General features: G+C 45.1%; 1 protein-coding gene across 5 annotated transcripts in view; it reads right to left on the bottom strand.

The window, feature by feature from the left end:
- The window catches only part of LOC105562134 (multidrug resistance protein homolog 49), a 66,527-nt gene that overhangs the window by 12,980 nt on the left and 36,560 nt on the right, over positions 1–16,987 (bottom strand). For 3 of the 5 annotated variants that reach the window (XM_012012693.1, XM_012012695.1, XM_012012696.1), the window contains 7 exons: positions 9,154–9,290; positions 6,983–7,052; positions 6,245–6,335; positions 5,084–5,274; positions 4,447–4,695; positions 2,818–3,231; positions 1,550–1,973 (listed from right to left, as the gene is read on the bottom strand). In XM_012012693.1, the coding sequence (XP_011868083.1) occupies positions 1,550–1,973; positions 2,818–3,231; positions 4,447–4,695; positions 5,084–5,274; positions 6,245–6,335; positions 6,983–7,052; positions 9,154–9,268 (1,554 nt within the window). In that variant the 5' untranslated portion in view covers positions 9,269–9,290. The remainder of the gene's footprint in view (positions 1–1,549; positions 1,974–2,817; positions 3,232–4,446; positions 4,696–5,083; positions 5,275–6,244; positions 6,336–6,982; positions 7,053–9,153; positions 9,291–16,987) is intronic. The other 2 variants (XM_012012697.1, XM_012012698.1) reach the window with 1 other exon arrangement.

Here is a 16,987-nt window from a genome sequence, read left to right as displayed (position 1 = left end):
TAACTTATAAGACGTGTGAAACGAGAATCGATAGTTGAGCGAAACGACGATGACGAGAGTAAGCGCTATTGTATCATTTCTAGGCAGGACGAACTTCTTAAATAGCCAAAAGTTAATATAGTTTCTAAACAGAATTAATATCTTTTACCTTGTTTTTCACTGGTCATTGCTGCTCTCTGAAGTTTTAGAGTGAAAGCAGAACCATGGGATGAGATATTTATTCTGTTGGAGCAAACATTTACTCTGATAGAGTAAACATTTACTCCAATAGAGCGAATATTTTACTCCAAGGTTCTATTTTCGCTCCGAAACTTTCGAGAGCACGAGAGCAGCAATGACCAGCGAGAAACGACGTAAAAGGTCTAAATTCTGTTTAGAAATTATATTAATTGTTGGCTATTTAAAGGTTTTGAAGCAAAAGTAAAACCATGGAATGAAATATTCACTCCGTTGGAGCAAATATTTGCTCCAATAGAGCGAACATTTTACTCCACTATAGTCTCGAGTCATAATAATAAAAATAAAATATCAGTAATCAACAGATATGAATAGAACTATGTGAATAACGAGACACGCGCGAGCCAAACGCAATTTTAAAGCAAAGCGTGAGAAGAGTGCATAAGCCACGTAATGTAAAAAAAAAACTACTCGCTATGTTTTCACATGCGTGCAGCGTGGAAGCGATCTATGGGGGGACCGTACGTATGCGGCATTTTAATATTACACGTAACTAAAAGCGAACTTCTAGTTCATAACTTTATCGAACACACGAGCGTGATACATTCGTTGGGTAGAGCGTGGTAAAAAGCCGCAGAGTATAAAACATAAAATGTTTATTACACGCATCGAGGTGCTGCGTTACTACGCCCGCGGCTACTTTGGCGTCGTAAAAATCGCTGTCACGTTAATAATAAAACCGTAACGGCGCCCTTCAGGCCACGCGCGATCTCGATCGTGCGAGAATCGAACGACACCGATCGACCCCTCGCGCGCGAAAGCGCGGCGGGAAAGAGCTCGCCGTTCCCTCCGGTCGCGAATTTTTCCCCGTTGCGAAAACATGAGCGGGATAAGTGATCCGACGCGGAGCGATAAGACGGCGCTCGAAGACGTTCGACGGGAAAACGATGGGAAACATAATACGGGGATGATGGCCGTAAAACAATTATTTTTTTGAATAACGCCAAAGCGAATTACCACAGCGCAACGCCCATTTATTCAGCGTCGCCGTAATTTCGCGAGGGATAAAAACGTCACTCGGACATTTATGGTGCTACATGCGCGGTTATTAACTGTTCCCCGTGTAACAACGCCCGTCATAGCGCGCGAGCCGCGCCACTCCCTCCGTTCCTATATGCTTTTGCCATTAAAAAAGTGTCGTATGAACGACGGCAAGTCCGTCGCGTAAACAAAAGATAAAGTTGCGGCGTCCAAAATTTTGCGCGCCTCCGAATTGACCGCCTTCTTCATCCCGCATTACGTGCGTTGTACACGAAACGGCGAATACTCTTTCTCTGACGAGCAGAGAGAGGATTAACGAGCCGCCACCGACCTGTCCGTCGAGGGGGTCGTAGAGCCGTTGAACGAGCTGCAGACACGTGGACTTGCCGCATCCGGATTCGCCGACGAGCGCGACCGTCTCGCCGCGATTGATCTTCAGATTCAGCGCCTCGAGCACCTGGACGTCCTTCCGCGCCGGATAGCGGAACGCGACGTTCCTGAATTCGAGCTCGCCGTTGACGGCGTCCAGCCGCAGGCCCTCCTTGCTGAGGCTGTCGATCAACGGCACGCGATCGATAACGTTGAAAACCGCGGCCGCCGAGCCCCGAGCCATCGCGAACGCCTCGAGATGCGGTGAGGTCAGGCCCATGTTTTGCGCGCCGGATAAAACGCCGAAGAACACGATCACTAATACCGCCGGCGTGTACTCCCTCACCTCCTTCACCCGGTCATCCAGGATTAATTGCACGCCGTACCTGCGCACGAGGGAAAATCTGCTTTTTACCGCAGCGCGACACGTTCGCGTGAAAGCTAACGCCTTTTTTTTCCTAACAAAGAGTAGCTATTCCAGACATAAATGTCCAATTACTTATCTCGTAGCTTTTACGTTCGAAAGATGAGCGCTCGTTCCTATTGCTAACTGCGGTAAGATATAATCCAAGTAAACTAATTACGTTATAGAGACAATAACAAGAACAATCAGACGTTCATTACAGCTCTTTGAGAATGGAAGATTTGAAAGGTGCTTTCTAAAAGTCAATCAGTGGACTATCACTGAAAACAGTGAATATTCACCGATTCACAATTGTAATTATTGAAAATAAAAGTCAATTATTATCGCTGGATTCATTCCGTGCCATACTTACAACTGTTTTCAGTGAGACAATGCACCGATTGACTTTTAGAAAGTGGATAAGAATCAGACTTTCAACTACGACACGCGCGAAAGTCTTTTGACACCTCATCTAAGTAATCGAGTTAAAAACATATCTCTCAGAGCGAACAGTTTCTCCAATGGAGTGAATATTTCACTCCACGGTATTTTCACTCCAAACAATTTAGAGAGTACTCTCTAAAAGTCAATCGGTGCATTATCACTGAAAAACAATTGAATTATTCAGCGCTATACTTATAACTGTGAATCAGTAAATATTCACCGTTTCCAGTGATAATCCACTGGGTGACGTTTAGAGAGTAGACATAGCTACGCGTTTTACGTTGCATTATAATATACCGCGAAATTGATTGTCGTCAAAATATAATAATGATAAAAATTTATCGCGACGCGTGCCTTATTGCGGCGACAACGCGCATCCTCACCAGAACGCTAGCGCGTAGCTGAGATATATGATGAGCCACATGACGCCGCCGCCGATTCCGGACCACATGCCTCTCTTGGTGCCAGTCCTTTCCGCGGGCACGAGCTTCTCCGAGTACCTCTCCACCTCCTTCTGCTCGCCGTTGAACGCGACCACGGTCCTGATGGCGGCGAGAACTTCCTCGGCGACGCTACCGGCCTGACCGTAGGCCGCCAGCTCCTTAGCCGAGAGAGAACTTTGCACCTTGGCGACAATGGCCGTGGTGATTATTATGATCGGCGCGCAGCTTAGCATGACCAGGGTCAGCTTCCAGCCGTACACGAACGAGATGATGACCGAGGCGAAGAACGACGTTACCAGATACGTGATAATGCTCAGCTTCTCCCCCATGCCCTCTTTCATCTTTTCTAAATCCCTGTCAGAAAGATGAGCGACATCGTCACTAATAGTTAAGTAAATCCTCCGATCCCCCCTCGGCCGACCCAATTTCGGCTTGATATCATTTTTTACATAACCGAAAAGTGCGTCCCAAGGTTCAGCTTTCAATCGAGCGCGTGCTCCAAAGCCCCGGGACTGAGTTTTGATCGAGATCGACGTTTATCAGCGACTGTCATTGTCGGCGTTATCGCTATCTCATATTTTTTTACAGCCCATCTGCCACAAGATTAGAAATCTTTATGTAACGCCGCCTCTATATTGTTGTGGACAATCGACAGTCGGCCAGTGGAAAATAGTCGCGATCGATATTTCTGTATGTTCTACTAGATACATATATCTTTTAGATAGCGAACTACCGAACTAAATACATCGCTGTTATCATATTTACTGCAGACACTCGGTCTCTAATAACCGTAATTGCGCATAATGATACGTTAAAGCGTAATAGCTTATCTCTCTCGCGTTGCGCGGTTTTTTCCCTTATCTCTGTCGCGATGTAGAAAAATGGAATCGTGGCCGAATAAAAGGGGCCGGTTATCTCGAGATAAAAATTAACATATTTGCGATTCGCGCGGCTAATAATTTAATATGAGTCGCCCGTCCAATTACTAGACGGTGTAATGCGAGCGGAGGCAGAGACAGTGTGGGAACAGGCTTTTCGAGTTTCGAGCAAACGCCCACCTGTTGATGAACACACAGGTCCTCGCCTCCTGAACTTTGCTCCGCGCTTCCTCCCCGTGTCCGTCCTGCGTTTACATCGACGGCGTCGAAAATCGAAGGTCCTCCCTTTGAGGACGCATCGACGCGTGAAGGCACGAGTATCGTACCCGCTGAAATTCTTCCGCGAAGAGAGATCACAACGTCGAAGTTGCTAATCTCTGTTGGACCTTTAATCGAGGGTCGCCCGACGTGCTTCGAATATTGAAAAGTTCGCACAGTTTCCGCACTTTCCAAATAATGTCTGTCGAATAAACGAGTCGGCGCGATTGTCGCAAGTGGTTAACCGTATCTCGTAATCGCAGATCTTTCTCGGCGATTTAACGCTACCGTGCAGACGCTGAGTAAACGTCTCGCGAATGAATGGCGCTTCGTAGTCGCTCGTCACGACGAATTCTGCGATCGATCCCCGTTATCTTCAATTCGCGATACAACACGATACACATCTACGTAACGATAAGAGAAGAAAACTCACTCGTTGATTCTGCTGGCGAAGTTGGTCGACGTGTTCGTGTCGTACCACGACATGTCCTGCCTGAGAACCGCTCTCAGGAACATCTTGCGCACCCTGGAGATTTGTCTACTCGCGGCGATATTGAGCGTGTCGACCATAAGCATGCTGAGGACGAACATAAGCGCCGATAACGACGCGCAAGCGGCGCCAAAAGCCACCGCATCGTCGTAAAGAGCGTCCATCCTCTCTTCGCGCGTTGCATTAGCGTATCTGAAATAAGTAATTTCGCGTCACAACGAAGTGACACTCTGCTTGCCCCGATCCGACGTTCGAGGGAATCGATCTCGAGGAGTCTGTCACGCCGTAACACATGTCCTTGCAAAATATATCTCGCGGGGCGACTATCAATTCTTGAAGGAATAAACTCTCCAAGGCCTGTGTCCACGATGCTAGGACTTGGTCCAAGTTTTAGTATCGTGGACACAGGCCTTAATAGTTAATCAGTGGATCAGTGAAAACAGTGAATAGTCACTAGTTCACAGTTATAAGTATGCTACTGAAAATCGCAGTGATATACGTATATCTGTGAATCAGTGAGTGTTCACTGTTGATATTCCACTGATTGACTTTTAGGGAGAAGAGACGAAATGTTACTTACAAAATCTTGCCACCCCCGAACCACGGCAATATGAAGGTCGGTGTGGTCGTGTCGTTTCTGTTACGATCCAACAGCATGGTGCTGAATTCACCGTATTCGATGATCGCCACTGGAATGCACATGCCTACGAGGCAGCCCAGCATCAGGCCTAGGAAGATCAGCGTCAACTCGCCCCACGTCGCAAATCGAAACTGGCAAATTTCGAACAATTACAGCAACAACTGTAACACGCTTACCGTTGCAAATGCTTGCTGTTGCGCTTGAAAATTCATGAGTAGCGCAACTATTGTGGAATTTATTACGTTACGCGTGTCCGTAAGTGTGTGAAAGAGAACGCAGTCCACGTGTTCGAGCACGCATTTGAAGCGCGGAGTGTTCTTTTTCGCAAAAGTTTCGCGAGCAGGTTCACGAGTTATTCGGCGCGGCGAACTCGCGCGTTTTTGAATGATTCAGCAGCGCGGATTCGCGCTTTCCGAGAGATTTAGCTTGCAAAATTAATACCCGGCTAACCATGATTAACGAGCGCGGCCACGCAACCTGCTCCTACGCACAAGAACAATCACAATTGGCCGTAAAAAAAAAAGCGTATTCGAATTTACGGCGTCGTGGAAAAATATCGTTCGAGTTTGATTGGCGAGCGCGCAAGTGGGTTCGCGGTCTATTAAATGGGAATTATAGCGCGGAAAATTATACAAATGTATCCCGGCAATGAGTCGTTAACTGTCGTTTATCACGGAGAGCGGAGTGCCATTAATCACCGACACTCATCCAAAGATGCTCCGCAGTCGGTGCTGATCGGGAGAGAAGTAACATTCTTAACGGTTTTCGCCGACGGATCCACCCCACACGTACGTGTCCCATTTCGTTTATGGCGCAACGTCGCGGTGTGCCGAATTTCCGCTCGTGTTCTCTTCATCCGCTTCGTTAGTGTTCGATTTACCTCGAGAGAAATGTGCACGCGCTAATAGCTTCCGAGGTAAGAGGCGATCGAAATTTGAAAAAGCGACTCCGACTCCCGACGACGAATCTGCAGGGGAGGGAAAGAGCGGAGGACGAGATGGAACACCCCGTTTTCTCGATTCCTCCAACGTGACGGGGAGTGTCGCGCTCGAAATTCGACCGAGGACACCGTCATAAATTATTATGGCAGGAAAAACTCACCAGTTTGTGGTAGGGCACGGGTTGCAACGTCGGCTGCTCCGAGGCTGACGTGTCCTCCTCTTCCTCCTTCGTTTGCGATGATATAAACTCCCTGTCGACACAAGATGCAAATAGATGTGATATAATTGTCAATCGAAATCCTTGAGATTCAAATTCGATATTTATTCAACGGGCCGAACTTCCCCTCGCTTTTCCACGCACTTCGCTCGGACAGCAAATTTCCCAGTCGGGAGAGTGCGACGCGTCATTTTAAATGTATCGTAAAAGCGCCGAGACAAATTCTCGTCTGTTTTCACTGTTCGTTGACCAGGCACAAATAACGAGGCCGGACGCGTTTCTCGCGATAGGGAAAGGAGTTTGGAGAATCCAACGGGGGTGTCTCGGGGAGCCGGAGGATTAGAAACTGTCCTACCGGAGGACATTTCGCGACATCCGAGATCGCGTGCGGCCACGAAAAATGGGGTGATAAATGAGTGACGCGGTTACTTTTACGAGGCGATAAAAAAAGGGACGCGAAGGTCTCGATGCCGGAAGCATCCTCGTAAAAAGCATGCGTTCGCCCCCGTACGAAATCATATACGGCCCGTAAAAGTTTTACGCGAGCCTCCTCTGGTCACATCGAGACGTTAATAAGTCGGCGAGCCCTGGCCGAGCGCAATGATCCATTATCCAAGTCTCTACGTCCCGTATTTATTTCTCGACACTGTACGTCACAATCTGTAACAAGCTCATTCGTACATTGCTTTGCCGTTTTTCCGTAGCATGTATTCGGCTTCATGTTTATCCCTCTCCTTGTCTCGTAGCGTGTCTGAAATGAAGATATACAAGGTACCGTACACACAAAAAAATTCACAAACACATTTAAATGCAAAGCGTGCTGCAAATAACGTGTCACCGCCGTTTATTGCATTTAACCGCGGGATAACATGGCAATGGCGAGATTGACGGATTCTACGAAATGTCTTTGTGCATCCCCGAATCGTTTATCACGCGCGTCACGCAGCTGGATTATTACGCTTCCCGCTAAGAGATGATAAAGCCATTAGCAGACACAGCTTTGCCTATCTCGGTCGCGGTCGCGTTTTTAGAGATTGTCATTGCCGTTCTAGGAAAATTATTCGACGAGTCGGCCGGGAAGGTCTCTTCGGCTGGGAATCGTGAATCAAACGGAGGATCTCCGTAAATCGGCAATTTAAGGATCAACGAGGACGCGGGAAGGTTTTCTCGGGTAAGTCGGCGGGGGCGCAAAAACTATCCGGGATCCGTGAGAAGTTTCGACGTCGCCGTCGCAAAGCCCAGGAACCAGAAGAGTAGTCCTGGATGAGAGACTTTGGCCAAAGTCGACCGGCGTCTCCCCGTGGGGGCTCCATTAGCGACGTAATTGCTGTTAGAAACTCCCCCGACAAATCTACGATCGGCACGGAATATAGGAAGCTTTGCTACCTGAAGTAATAACAGTGGCGCGCATACTCGAGGACGATGTATTAGCGTCAGCGTATTTTCGCGCAAAATTCGTCAGGTACCGTTTCGCCGCGTCGAGGACAAACTTGGGGAAAAGTTATTCCAGAAATTATTGAGAGGCAGATCTTTAGCAGAAAAGCACAAGAAAACGAGTTGCCTATTATTTTGCTGCTTCTCCCAAGGAAAACGTATTCTCGTAAGAGCGTTTCGTCGCGCACAGATTTATTAAAGTGAAACATAACACAATAATAAATTTATTCTAGAGATTATTGAGAGGCAGATTTTTAGCGTGCACCGAAAGCACGGAAAATGAATTTTCAGTTTGCTTCCATCGAGGTAAACACGTATTCTGTTAAGGGTGTTTCGTCGCGCGCATTGTTGCAAATTTATTAAAATGAAATACAATAAACGTAATAAGAAATATAATAAAATATTCGGGGTAAAAACCTGATGGTTTATAATTGCAATTTTTTATTTTAATTGCAATTCTAGTTCGAGGATTCATCGCGGCACCGTCGCAACCTCTGTACTTCGCAGGAAACCGATCGCTCTTCAAACTTTCTCAGTCGCGACTCTTGCGAGAGCGTTAAAACGAATGCCAGTCCTTGGAATTTCAGCAGTGAGACATTTAGTATCTCTTAATACGTTTTTCTTGTAGATTAATTGAATAATTCGTAGCTCGCTTTTATCGCAGAACTTAAATGGGATCCACCGAACTGGCACTCGTTAGATACATTAGTACACTCACTTCAAAGCGAGCAGTAAAACGGTAATTTTCTATAGAAACTTTCTTTATTGTCCTAAGAAGATATACGGTTATTTTTCCTACTCGTGCCAATCGCGAAGAAAGCTGCGATTTACGAAGTTACTTTACAATAATACTCTATCTGCGATTATGATAAAAAGCATAATAATCCAGCATGTTTTTTGCATATATCTTTCGCTCCAGGCTGGTTTTGAAATCATCTTCTCACAATTTCGTAGTAAATATTTCGATCCAGCAACAACCACTAATCTCCAATCAAATTGTTTCATACCAATTTCTAACAAAATTAACGATGAAAGATTTTCTCTCTTACGTGGTTAAATGCAAATACGACGATAACTAAATTATTGATTATACCAATCGATAATTATAATCGTTATGAAAACGCTACCGTGCAAACTTTTGCAAACGTTGAAGCAAGCGAGACACACAGCGTCAAGGATTAATTATGTCTTAAGCTACTTGAATGGTGTCACTTAAATTTTACCAAGGTGTACATCGCATCGTTATGCGACATGGAATTAAGTTCGGGTTGTCCATTAATTCGCGAAACTTCCGTTTTACGAGCCCAGTTGAATAATCAATCGCACGTAATTTAATTCCATGTTAAATAACGTGATGCGATAAACGAAAGGCTGACTTTTAAACACACAAGCTTATATCAGATAACGCAAGTACTTACATCTCGAGAGGATCTTTTCCTGGCGGGGGGAGTGATTTGCTCTGAGTGTCTCCATTTGGATATCCGGTGACCCCTCGCGGGGGCTCGTGGACAACGGATAAATTCGCTGCGTCATTGTGCATTCTTAATTAACGACTCTGCAATCATAAGAAGAAGCGACAATCGTCAAGACATTTTGCACCGATCTAAGTCTTTCAACAACTAAATTTTAACTCGGTCCTTTTTAACGTTTAAATAAATTTAGAAACATAAACGCCATTTAGGACCTGGCACAGGTGGAGGTAGCCAATTAAATTACTATGTGAATCCATAAAAGGATCTAAGTCCTTGAGTCGGAGGAAACCCGAATTTACAGCTAATTGATTCTGAAGTCGTTTAATCTCCTGCCCCTTTTTACTCTTGCCATCTTGTTACATCCCCAACGTTTTATCTTTAATTGTGTCGTACAAAGAGCCGGGGATTCTCGTCGTTGAGGCTCGGAGGTGAACGGTTCGCTCGAATCAAATGCGTCGCACTTAGTCATGGTAGCTGCGACGCAAATAGTGCCCCTATTTACTCCCGCCATTATCCACTATATCATATGTTTGCACGTGGAAATACCTCAGTCTAAACAATGATTAGACACCGCGCTAGCCGTGTTAATTAATCGATCGGCCGCTACAAGCTGCATTAATACCAACAGCGAATTCGCTCTACGTTTCACCCTATTAAAGGTATCCTCTTCCCGCGTCGGTCACGCGCGACGCGCCCCTAGTGTAAAAGGGGAAATGTCGATTCGCCTTTTCGATACGTCGAATAAAACGAAACTTTATCCGGCCGACGAGATCGACGGTTTTTCCGATATGCAGACACGATATCAGGTTCACGGCGGAGGAGAAACGGACGGCGAAACCGGGGAGGCGAGAGGTCGGCCAGGGACGACGTGAAGACTCGCCGAGGCTTTTAAGAACGCGATGAAAAGCGCGGACGAACAAGACCTCGTTAGAGCAGTGAAAAAGCACTGACGAGGGGCGTTTCACGCGGCCCTCGACCGATCCGATCCGACCGGTCGCGACGATCGCACTCGTCTCTGATCGCGCGATCGCGGCCTTTTTTCTAATAACGTCCCTCGTGCCACGAGTGCAGGCGAAAGAGTTCAGTTCCTTGAAATTATACAGATTTCTTCTTTCCAACCGTCTCCTCATATTTTATTCAGGTATTTCGGCCTGTCTTTAATGGACCACAAAATGACCGCCGCAAGTCCGTTTACTTGCCATACGGTCGTTATCGTAGCCGCATAGAATTACGTTATCTTCACGGTGACGTGTTCAAAATTAGGGTGACGTCAGGGTCCGTACAATTATTTACGCTTTCAGAACGACATGACTTTCGTTATCGCGAACTTATCTTTATTTCCAAAACTCGAGTCGCCTTCTTATCACCTTGCCAAGTTTCATAGACCACACAGATCCCCCGCCCTCCCCCGTTCAGACTAAATTACTAAATCATCTCTGTATCGAATGAGATGTAATCGCAACCCCCGTTCGCCCGTTATCCGGTCCAGACGTAACACTTGTCGTCGGGACTTTGCTCGCGTATCGCCGTGTCATTATCGATCGCAGTCTCGCCCCGTATCTCGCAATAAAACGAAACGCGGATGAATTATTGGCTACCGCTCGAAAATTAATTGCCGAATCTGTCGCGCTGAAAGAGAAACCTCCTCTTTGTTTCCTTAACTAACGAAATCCCCTTTTGTCCCCCGTTCGAAATATTGAAACGTCGAGGGTATTTAAGCGCTCGCGAAAGAGGATAGCGATGTCAGTTTCAGATTATCCTATTTCACGGTAGGATTTCCCCGATTTCATTTGTCGCTCGGCCTTCAATAAGCTCACCTTCGGGCGAACGGGATTTTTTTCTTCGCCGCCTGAGCCCGCTTCCTCGTGCGGAGGAGTTTATAAAAATTTCCCCCTCGTTCCGGTTGATTTAACACGACTGACTTATTGGCTCCGACAAATAAATTGTCTCGCTCGTGCAATCCGCTCTCTTTCGCTCTCGAGATCATTGGCAACCCCTTTGGAAACCTTAAAGTACCAGTCGCGAGGGTCCCGCGATACTTTTAGCGCGACACGAAAGGCACCTACGTATAGATACATCACTGACGAAATTCAATTAAAAAATCGAGAGGAAAGATATCGAACGGGGGAGAGAGCAGATGTGCCTGAGGAACGATTCGCGGTAGACTCGGGCGAGCGTAGTTTCAAAAGTACCCCGCACAATTTTCAGCTTTCCCAGTTCCTCTCGAGACTCGTAAATCATCGATCAAAACGGAAGTCGGACGGGGGAGTTAGCCGTCACCGGGACACCGAGAGACGCATTTGCCGCATTTCTGTCGCTCGTCGTGCGATACAGCGCGCACAATACGGCCCATTAATGACGGAAAGGTTATTGTCGGGGGGAAGAATGGACGTCGGGTACTCGCAGACTCTCGGAATAAAGAACTTTGCGCGCGGGCTCCTAAGACTTTCATAACGTCGCTTGACTTTCCCAATATACGCGGTAACGTCGTTAGGACGGAATCACAAAGTAGAGCGGAGTCCAACAAACACGGGGACGCGAGCCCCGCTTTCATTTCTCAGCGCGCCGCGCGCTCCGTCGCGCCGTTGAAAAATCGCGGCTAATTGAAAAAATTGCGAAAGTTGCGAGAACTTTCGTCGGTAGTCGTCGCCTCCGAGGTGCCCATCTTTCGCGCTCACGGAACTCCATTAAGCTCGGAAACTAATTTCCCAACCGACCTCCAACGGCGAGGCTGTCTTGTAATCCTCTGCGGTCTGCGACTCCCGAGACACGTGTCCGGGGAATCGGCAATTTATTATTTTACGACTCGCCAAGATGGTCTGGATTAATCCTTGTTACTATAAAAATTACCCCTTCCCCCGCTTCGAGATGGGGAGCTGAGAATTATCACGCTTCATGAATAGTCGGGGAAAAACCGAGATTATCAATTAATATTTACTTGGATTATTGTTACAACAAAAGTGTTCTTGCGTACTTTTCAGAGATAAAACTAACGTTATAAGAGATAAATACGAAAATTGAAAAGAGAACGTGGCCAAAAATTTTGTAGCTATTTCTAGCGATTCAACGAAATATTCGCCAAAACTCGTCAAATTTGTCCAGTTGGCTAATAAACTGACGGTTACGTACGTATTTTTGATGCCCAGAGAGCGAATCTTCTGAGCACAAATCGCGAATGCGCGTGGCGATATTTTTTCGCTCGTAAAAATGAGCATCTGTTTTCGCCTGCTCCCGCCTGGTCTCAATGTAATTAACACGACGTTCCGTCAGTGCCTACCCGCTGCTTTGTGGGCCTTGGGGTTCGTTAAGCTCGGCAAATTAATTTCCATCGTACTTTCAAACCCGACCGCGATTCTTGCGGTTCGCCAGTGAATGCGCGCGTTACGAAGTGCGCCTGGCTCGTAATGCAGCGATTCACGACCGCGCTTCCGCATCCGTTTTGTCGGTCCTCCCCCTCTTTCGCCAGATGAGGATATGATGCCACGGGGAGAAGAGGGTAGGGGGGAGGGAGGGAGGGAGGGAGGAGTGGAAAACGCGGACGTGGAAGTGCCAAAGCCGCGGAGGAAAACGCAACGCGGGTTATTCGCTTAGCGGTAAATTAAATCTAACGAGTCGGAGGGAAAGTATTCGCGCAATGTCTGACTCGTGCGGAACACGACCGTGCGAAATGTAGGATCTACTGTTCAGCGTTTTCCGCCAGGTTTCCGATCCGCTTTCGACTTTGATCGTTCTTGAATCATTCAGTTGCCGGCTTTCCAGCGGATACGGAGTCGACGTTTTCTCGGCGGAAATTTCGCGAGACGTTTATTTACGGCTCTCTGCCCTTCGAGATCAGATTTTTAATTAATCAAGCACTATAGCAAATATGCGTCGACAAGAGAGCGCAGTCCGCGTGTGATTAAACGATGGACTTTTCTTTTTATTTAAACTGAGTCACGGTTATCAATCGTTAGCCGTTAATCCGGCACCAGTTATTCCCCGAGTTATAATAGCGCAGGTATCGGATGGTAGATCGGCGATCGATTAAACAAGAGAGACGAGATTAGATTCGATGTAATGCAATAAAACCTAACTACAGGTCCAACCACCTTACAATTATGGTCTGACTAAACGTTCCGCGTTTAGCTTCAGCGCCAGATTCGTTGTCGTAAAGTCTTCACGGTAGATTCAGCAATCATGCGAATTATATGGCCCTCGAGGAGTCTCCTTATTCATGATATATCCACGTAGATGTAGCGATGTTGCAACCTTAGGAGAGGCGAAGGGAAGATCGATGGCCGCGCGATACATCACGCCAGAGATTAATCTAAGATTTGATATCCTCGGTAGAGAATGAACTTCCGTGTGCGAGAAAAAAGGAAACGCCCTGGAACTTCGTTAACTGATGTTGAAATGTGGCGAAAAGTTGCGATTTTCTTTTGTAAGAGGAAGCAACAAATCCGGGACCTCGCATGAAATTGGATCATAAAATAGATACAGGAACATTAATTTCCTAACTATACATATATATATTTATAACAAAAATAAAGAGTTACTGTCGCCAGTACATAATTAACCAATGTAGGAAAATTGATAAACGACGCAACTGGCAATTTTAATTAGAGAAATTTTATTGCGAAAAATATTACCTCGGCCAAAGTTTGAACCTGGACCTCCCTGCACTCAAGGCGGGCGTCTCACCAATTCGACGACCAAAGACAGAATTTAACGACTGAGAACAGAATTGGTGAGACGCCAGCCTTGAGTGCAGGGAAGTCCAGGTTCAAACCCTGGCTGAGGTAATATTTTTCGCAAAGAAATTTCTCTAATTAGAATTGCCAGTTGCGTCGTTTATCAATTTTTCTACGTTGGTTAATTATGTACTGGCGACAATAAGTCGTCATTCTTGTTCCAATTCGACGACCCAGAACAGAATTCGACGACTGAGGACAGAATTGGCGAGACGCCCGCCTAGAGTGCGGAGAGGTCCAGGTTCAAGCTCTGGCTGAGGTAATATTTTTCGCAATAAAATTGCTCTAATTAGAATGCCAGTTGCGTCGTTTATCAATTTTCCTATATATATATATATTTGTATTTATGTACTCTGTAAAAGTCTATCAGTGAATTATCACTGAAAATAGTGAATAGTCACTGATTTACAGTTATAAGTATACCACTGCAATTTTCATTAGTATATTTATAACTGCAAATCAGTGACTATTCACTGTTTGCAGTGGTAATTCACTGATTGACTTTTAGGGAGAGTATAAATATATCCTACCGGTGTGAATCTAGAGCGTCCAACATTTAAAAAAATCGTTTACACGTTTAATATATCGACTGATCTCTTTCTAGAGCAGAATGAGCGTTTAAGCAGAAAAACCAGACATTGCGTAACATCGAGATACGATCTTGCGAAAGAGATCAGTCGATATACAAAGATTTAATTAAATGTCTTGCACGCGCGTAATTGAAAACTCATATTATCAGATTTAAGTACATAAATCTGCTAATTCAACTTTTCAGCTACGTACGTATACGAGACATTTAATTAAATTTTTATCAAAGCCACTCGCAATTTTATCTCGACTACAGCCGTACAAAGGCGACCATTCGACATGATATTCGAAGAACCTTTTCGCGACGGAGTTTTCGAGATACTTTACTTTTCTCTTTCGGGGTACGTCGCGACGAAAGGACGCGTTGCAAACTTTAACGTTTCGAAATAACGAGATAAAACGGGGTAGGAAATTTGGTTTGTGCCGGTAACGTTCTTTCAGAAGCTAATCGATTCGTGGCCACCGTGGGACCATTTCGCAGGATCATCCCTACTAAGGCGAGGTTTTATCCGCCGGGATGCGCGGAGTATCTCGATGTAACCTACGAAAGGAACAACTGACTTCACCCCAGGAGACACCGCGCCTCGGAAATACGATGGAGAGAAAAGTCGTGAAACGAGTTCTCTCAGTAGTTCTAACGCGTACGGGTCAGCCGCACCTCGGATACGGGGGCGGAGTGGTAAATTCTGTGAAAATCGATGAAAATAGTGCGACATTCGAGAAGTAACGTCCCTCCACTCTGACCAGCGATGTTCCATTGCATCCTGAATAGACTAAATGCAGCGCAAACGTTTTCCCGATCGCAGGATTAAAAAAATGCTTATCAAAGTTGAAAACTTTTTTTTTATAAATCCCATCATTCGTTCGTCTTGATTTAATAAAAGAAACAAATGGACGACAAATGGACTATAATTACAGCCTGAGTCAAGTTGGGAACCAGTTAACGAAAACAAGACGGAAAAAGGAAGATCCGACTCGTTATTTCCTGAAGAAGCTTTTATTGTTCTGCATTACGCTCAGTTCCTAACGATGAACTAAACAGCGACGATTGCAATCGCGGCATTGAAATTAAAGCGCTCGCTTAATGAAGGGGATTAGAGCGTACAGTCCCTCCGTCAGTAACAAAGCTCAAAATCCTCGTCCCAACACTCGCAACTAAGTATCCTTGACTTGTCGACCGTCCAATCCCGTTACGAGAGTTTCCAGTTTAATACTGTTACAAGAATCAACGCGAAACAGACTTGTCCACAAGAATCTTCCTCGTTTCACACTAGTTGTCTGAACGTTATCTTTATGAAACATCTAACATCGAGTTCCTGCAGAACTTTCAGGAAATCGGCTATGTAAAAGACGAGTCAGAAAAGATCGAGAGAAAGAGAATTGCATATCGCATGTATTATAAGTCAGAAACAAGGTCTAACATAAATGGAGACTACAATACAGTGAAAAATTAAAATATAAGATCTTTTTTTTCAGTAAAACTCACGATAGGTTTTTAACTCATCAACAGTTGTATATTTTAATCTTAACGATTGTTTACGTTAATTAGCACGATTTTGATTTTGATTTCTTGCTGGTTAAGAAATACTATTCACAAACACTGTTATCGTGATTCACGTGCCGTTATCGTTCGCAATATGTGTATAACACGGGAAACCAATTGTGCGAAACGTATTTGCTTAGCGCGAAATCTTTTTATAGATGTGCACACAACATGTTTTCTTTTTCTGAAGCTTTTAATGAGTATCTGAAACTCCGTCAAGTCAGTCTCTCGGCCTCAATCTCTCGTGAATGTACTTCTGTAATTTCAGAATTCACATTTCACGTGAACAGATAGGTACAAATAGCCAGAGTGTAATCACTACTGAATCATCGCTAAAGATCACGAAATACTGTTAACGAATTAACTGATAGTCATTTAGCCGGGAAAAAGCGCTACCGGCATTTTGACAGTCACTCCGAAGTAGATTCCATCAATGTTATCTTATCGAAATTTTACGAGTCTACGTAAAATTACCGTTTAAAGCGCGTACTGTTGGAATCATATAATAATCCGCAAAAATTTACTTTTATTTTTCTTCCTGAACTTTTTTGTGATAATAATCTTATTGAGAAAGTTATGAATTATGTTCTTCTCTTGAACTTTGCGGCTAGATGTCTTTTGTCTTTTTACTACTTCCGTGATGTATTTTTCTGGTTCACTGTATAACGTTCCGTATTCGGTGCTAACACGAATATACAAAGTTTGTCGAGGTAATAACGCGTTGTTAAAATATTGGATCATCTCCCGTAATTGTAGGAACCACGTTTCGCTCCCTTTCTTTCTTACAATTAGTGGATACGATCGCAGTCTGTGCAATTTGATTAATACAACTGTTGCTAATGAGGAAAGATTAATGCCTAAATGAATGCCAAAGGATCTGAAATTAATTCAGAATTATACGATATTTGTGCATCGCTAA

Source organism: Vollenhovia emeryi, unplaced genomic scaffold (assembly GCF_000949405.1).
Source record: "Vollenhovia emeryi isolate VEMERY1.0 unplaced genomic scaffold, V.emery_V1.0 DF939194.1, whole genome shotgun sequence".
Lineage (NCBI taxonomy): Eukaryota > Metazoa > Arthropoda > Insecta > Hymenoptera > Formicidae > Vollenhovia > Vollenhovia emeryi.
This window is presented reverse-complemented; position numbering and strand designations above follow the sequence as displayed.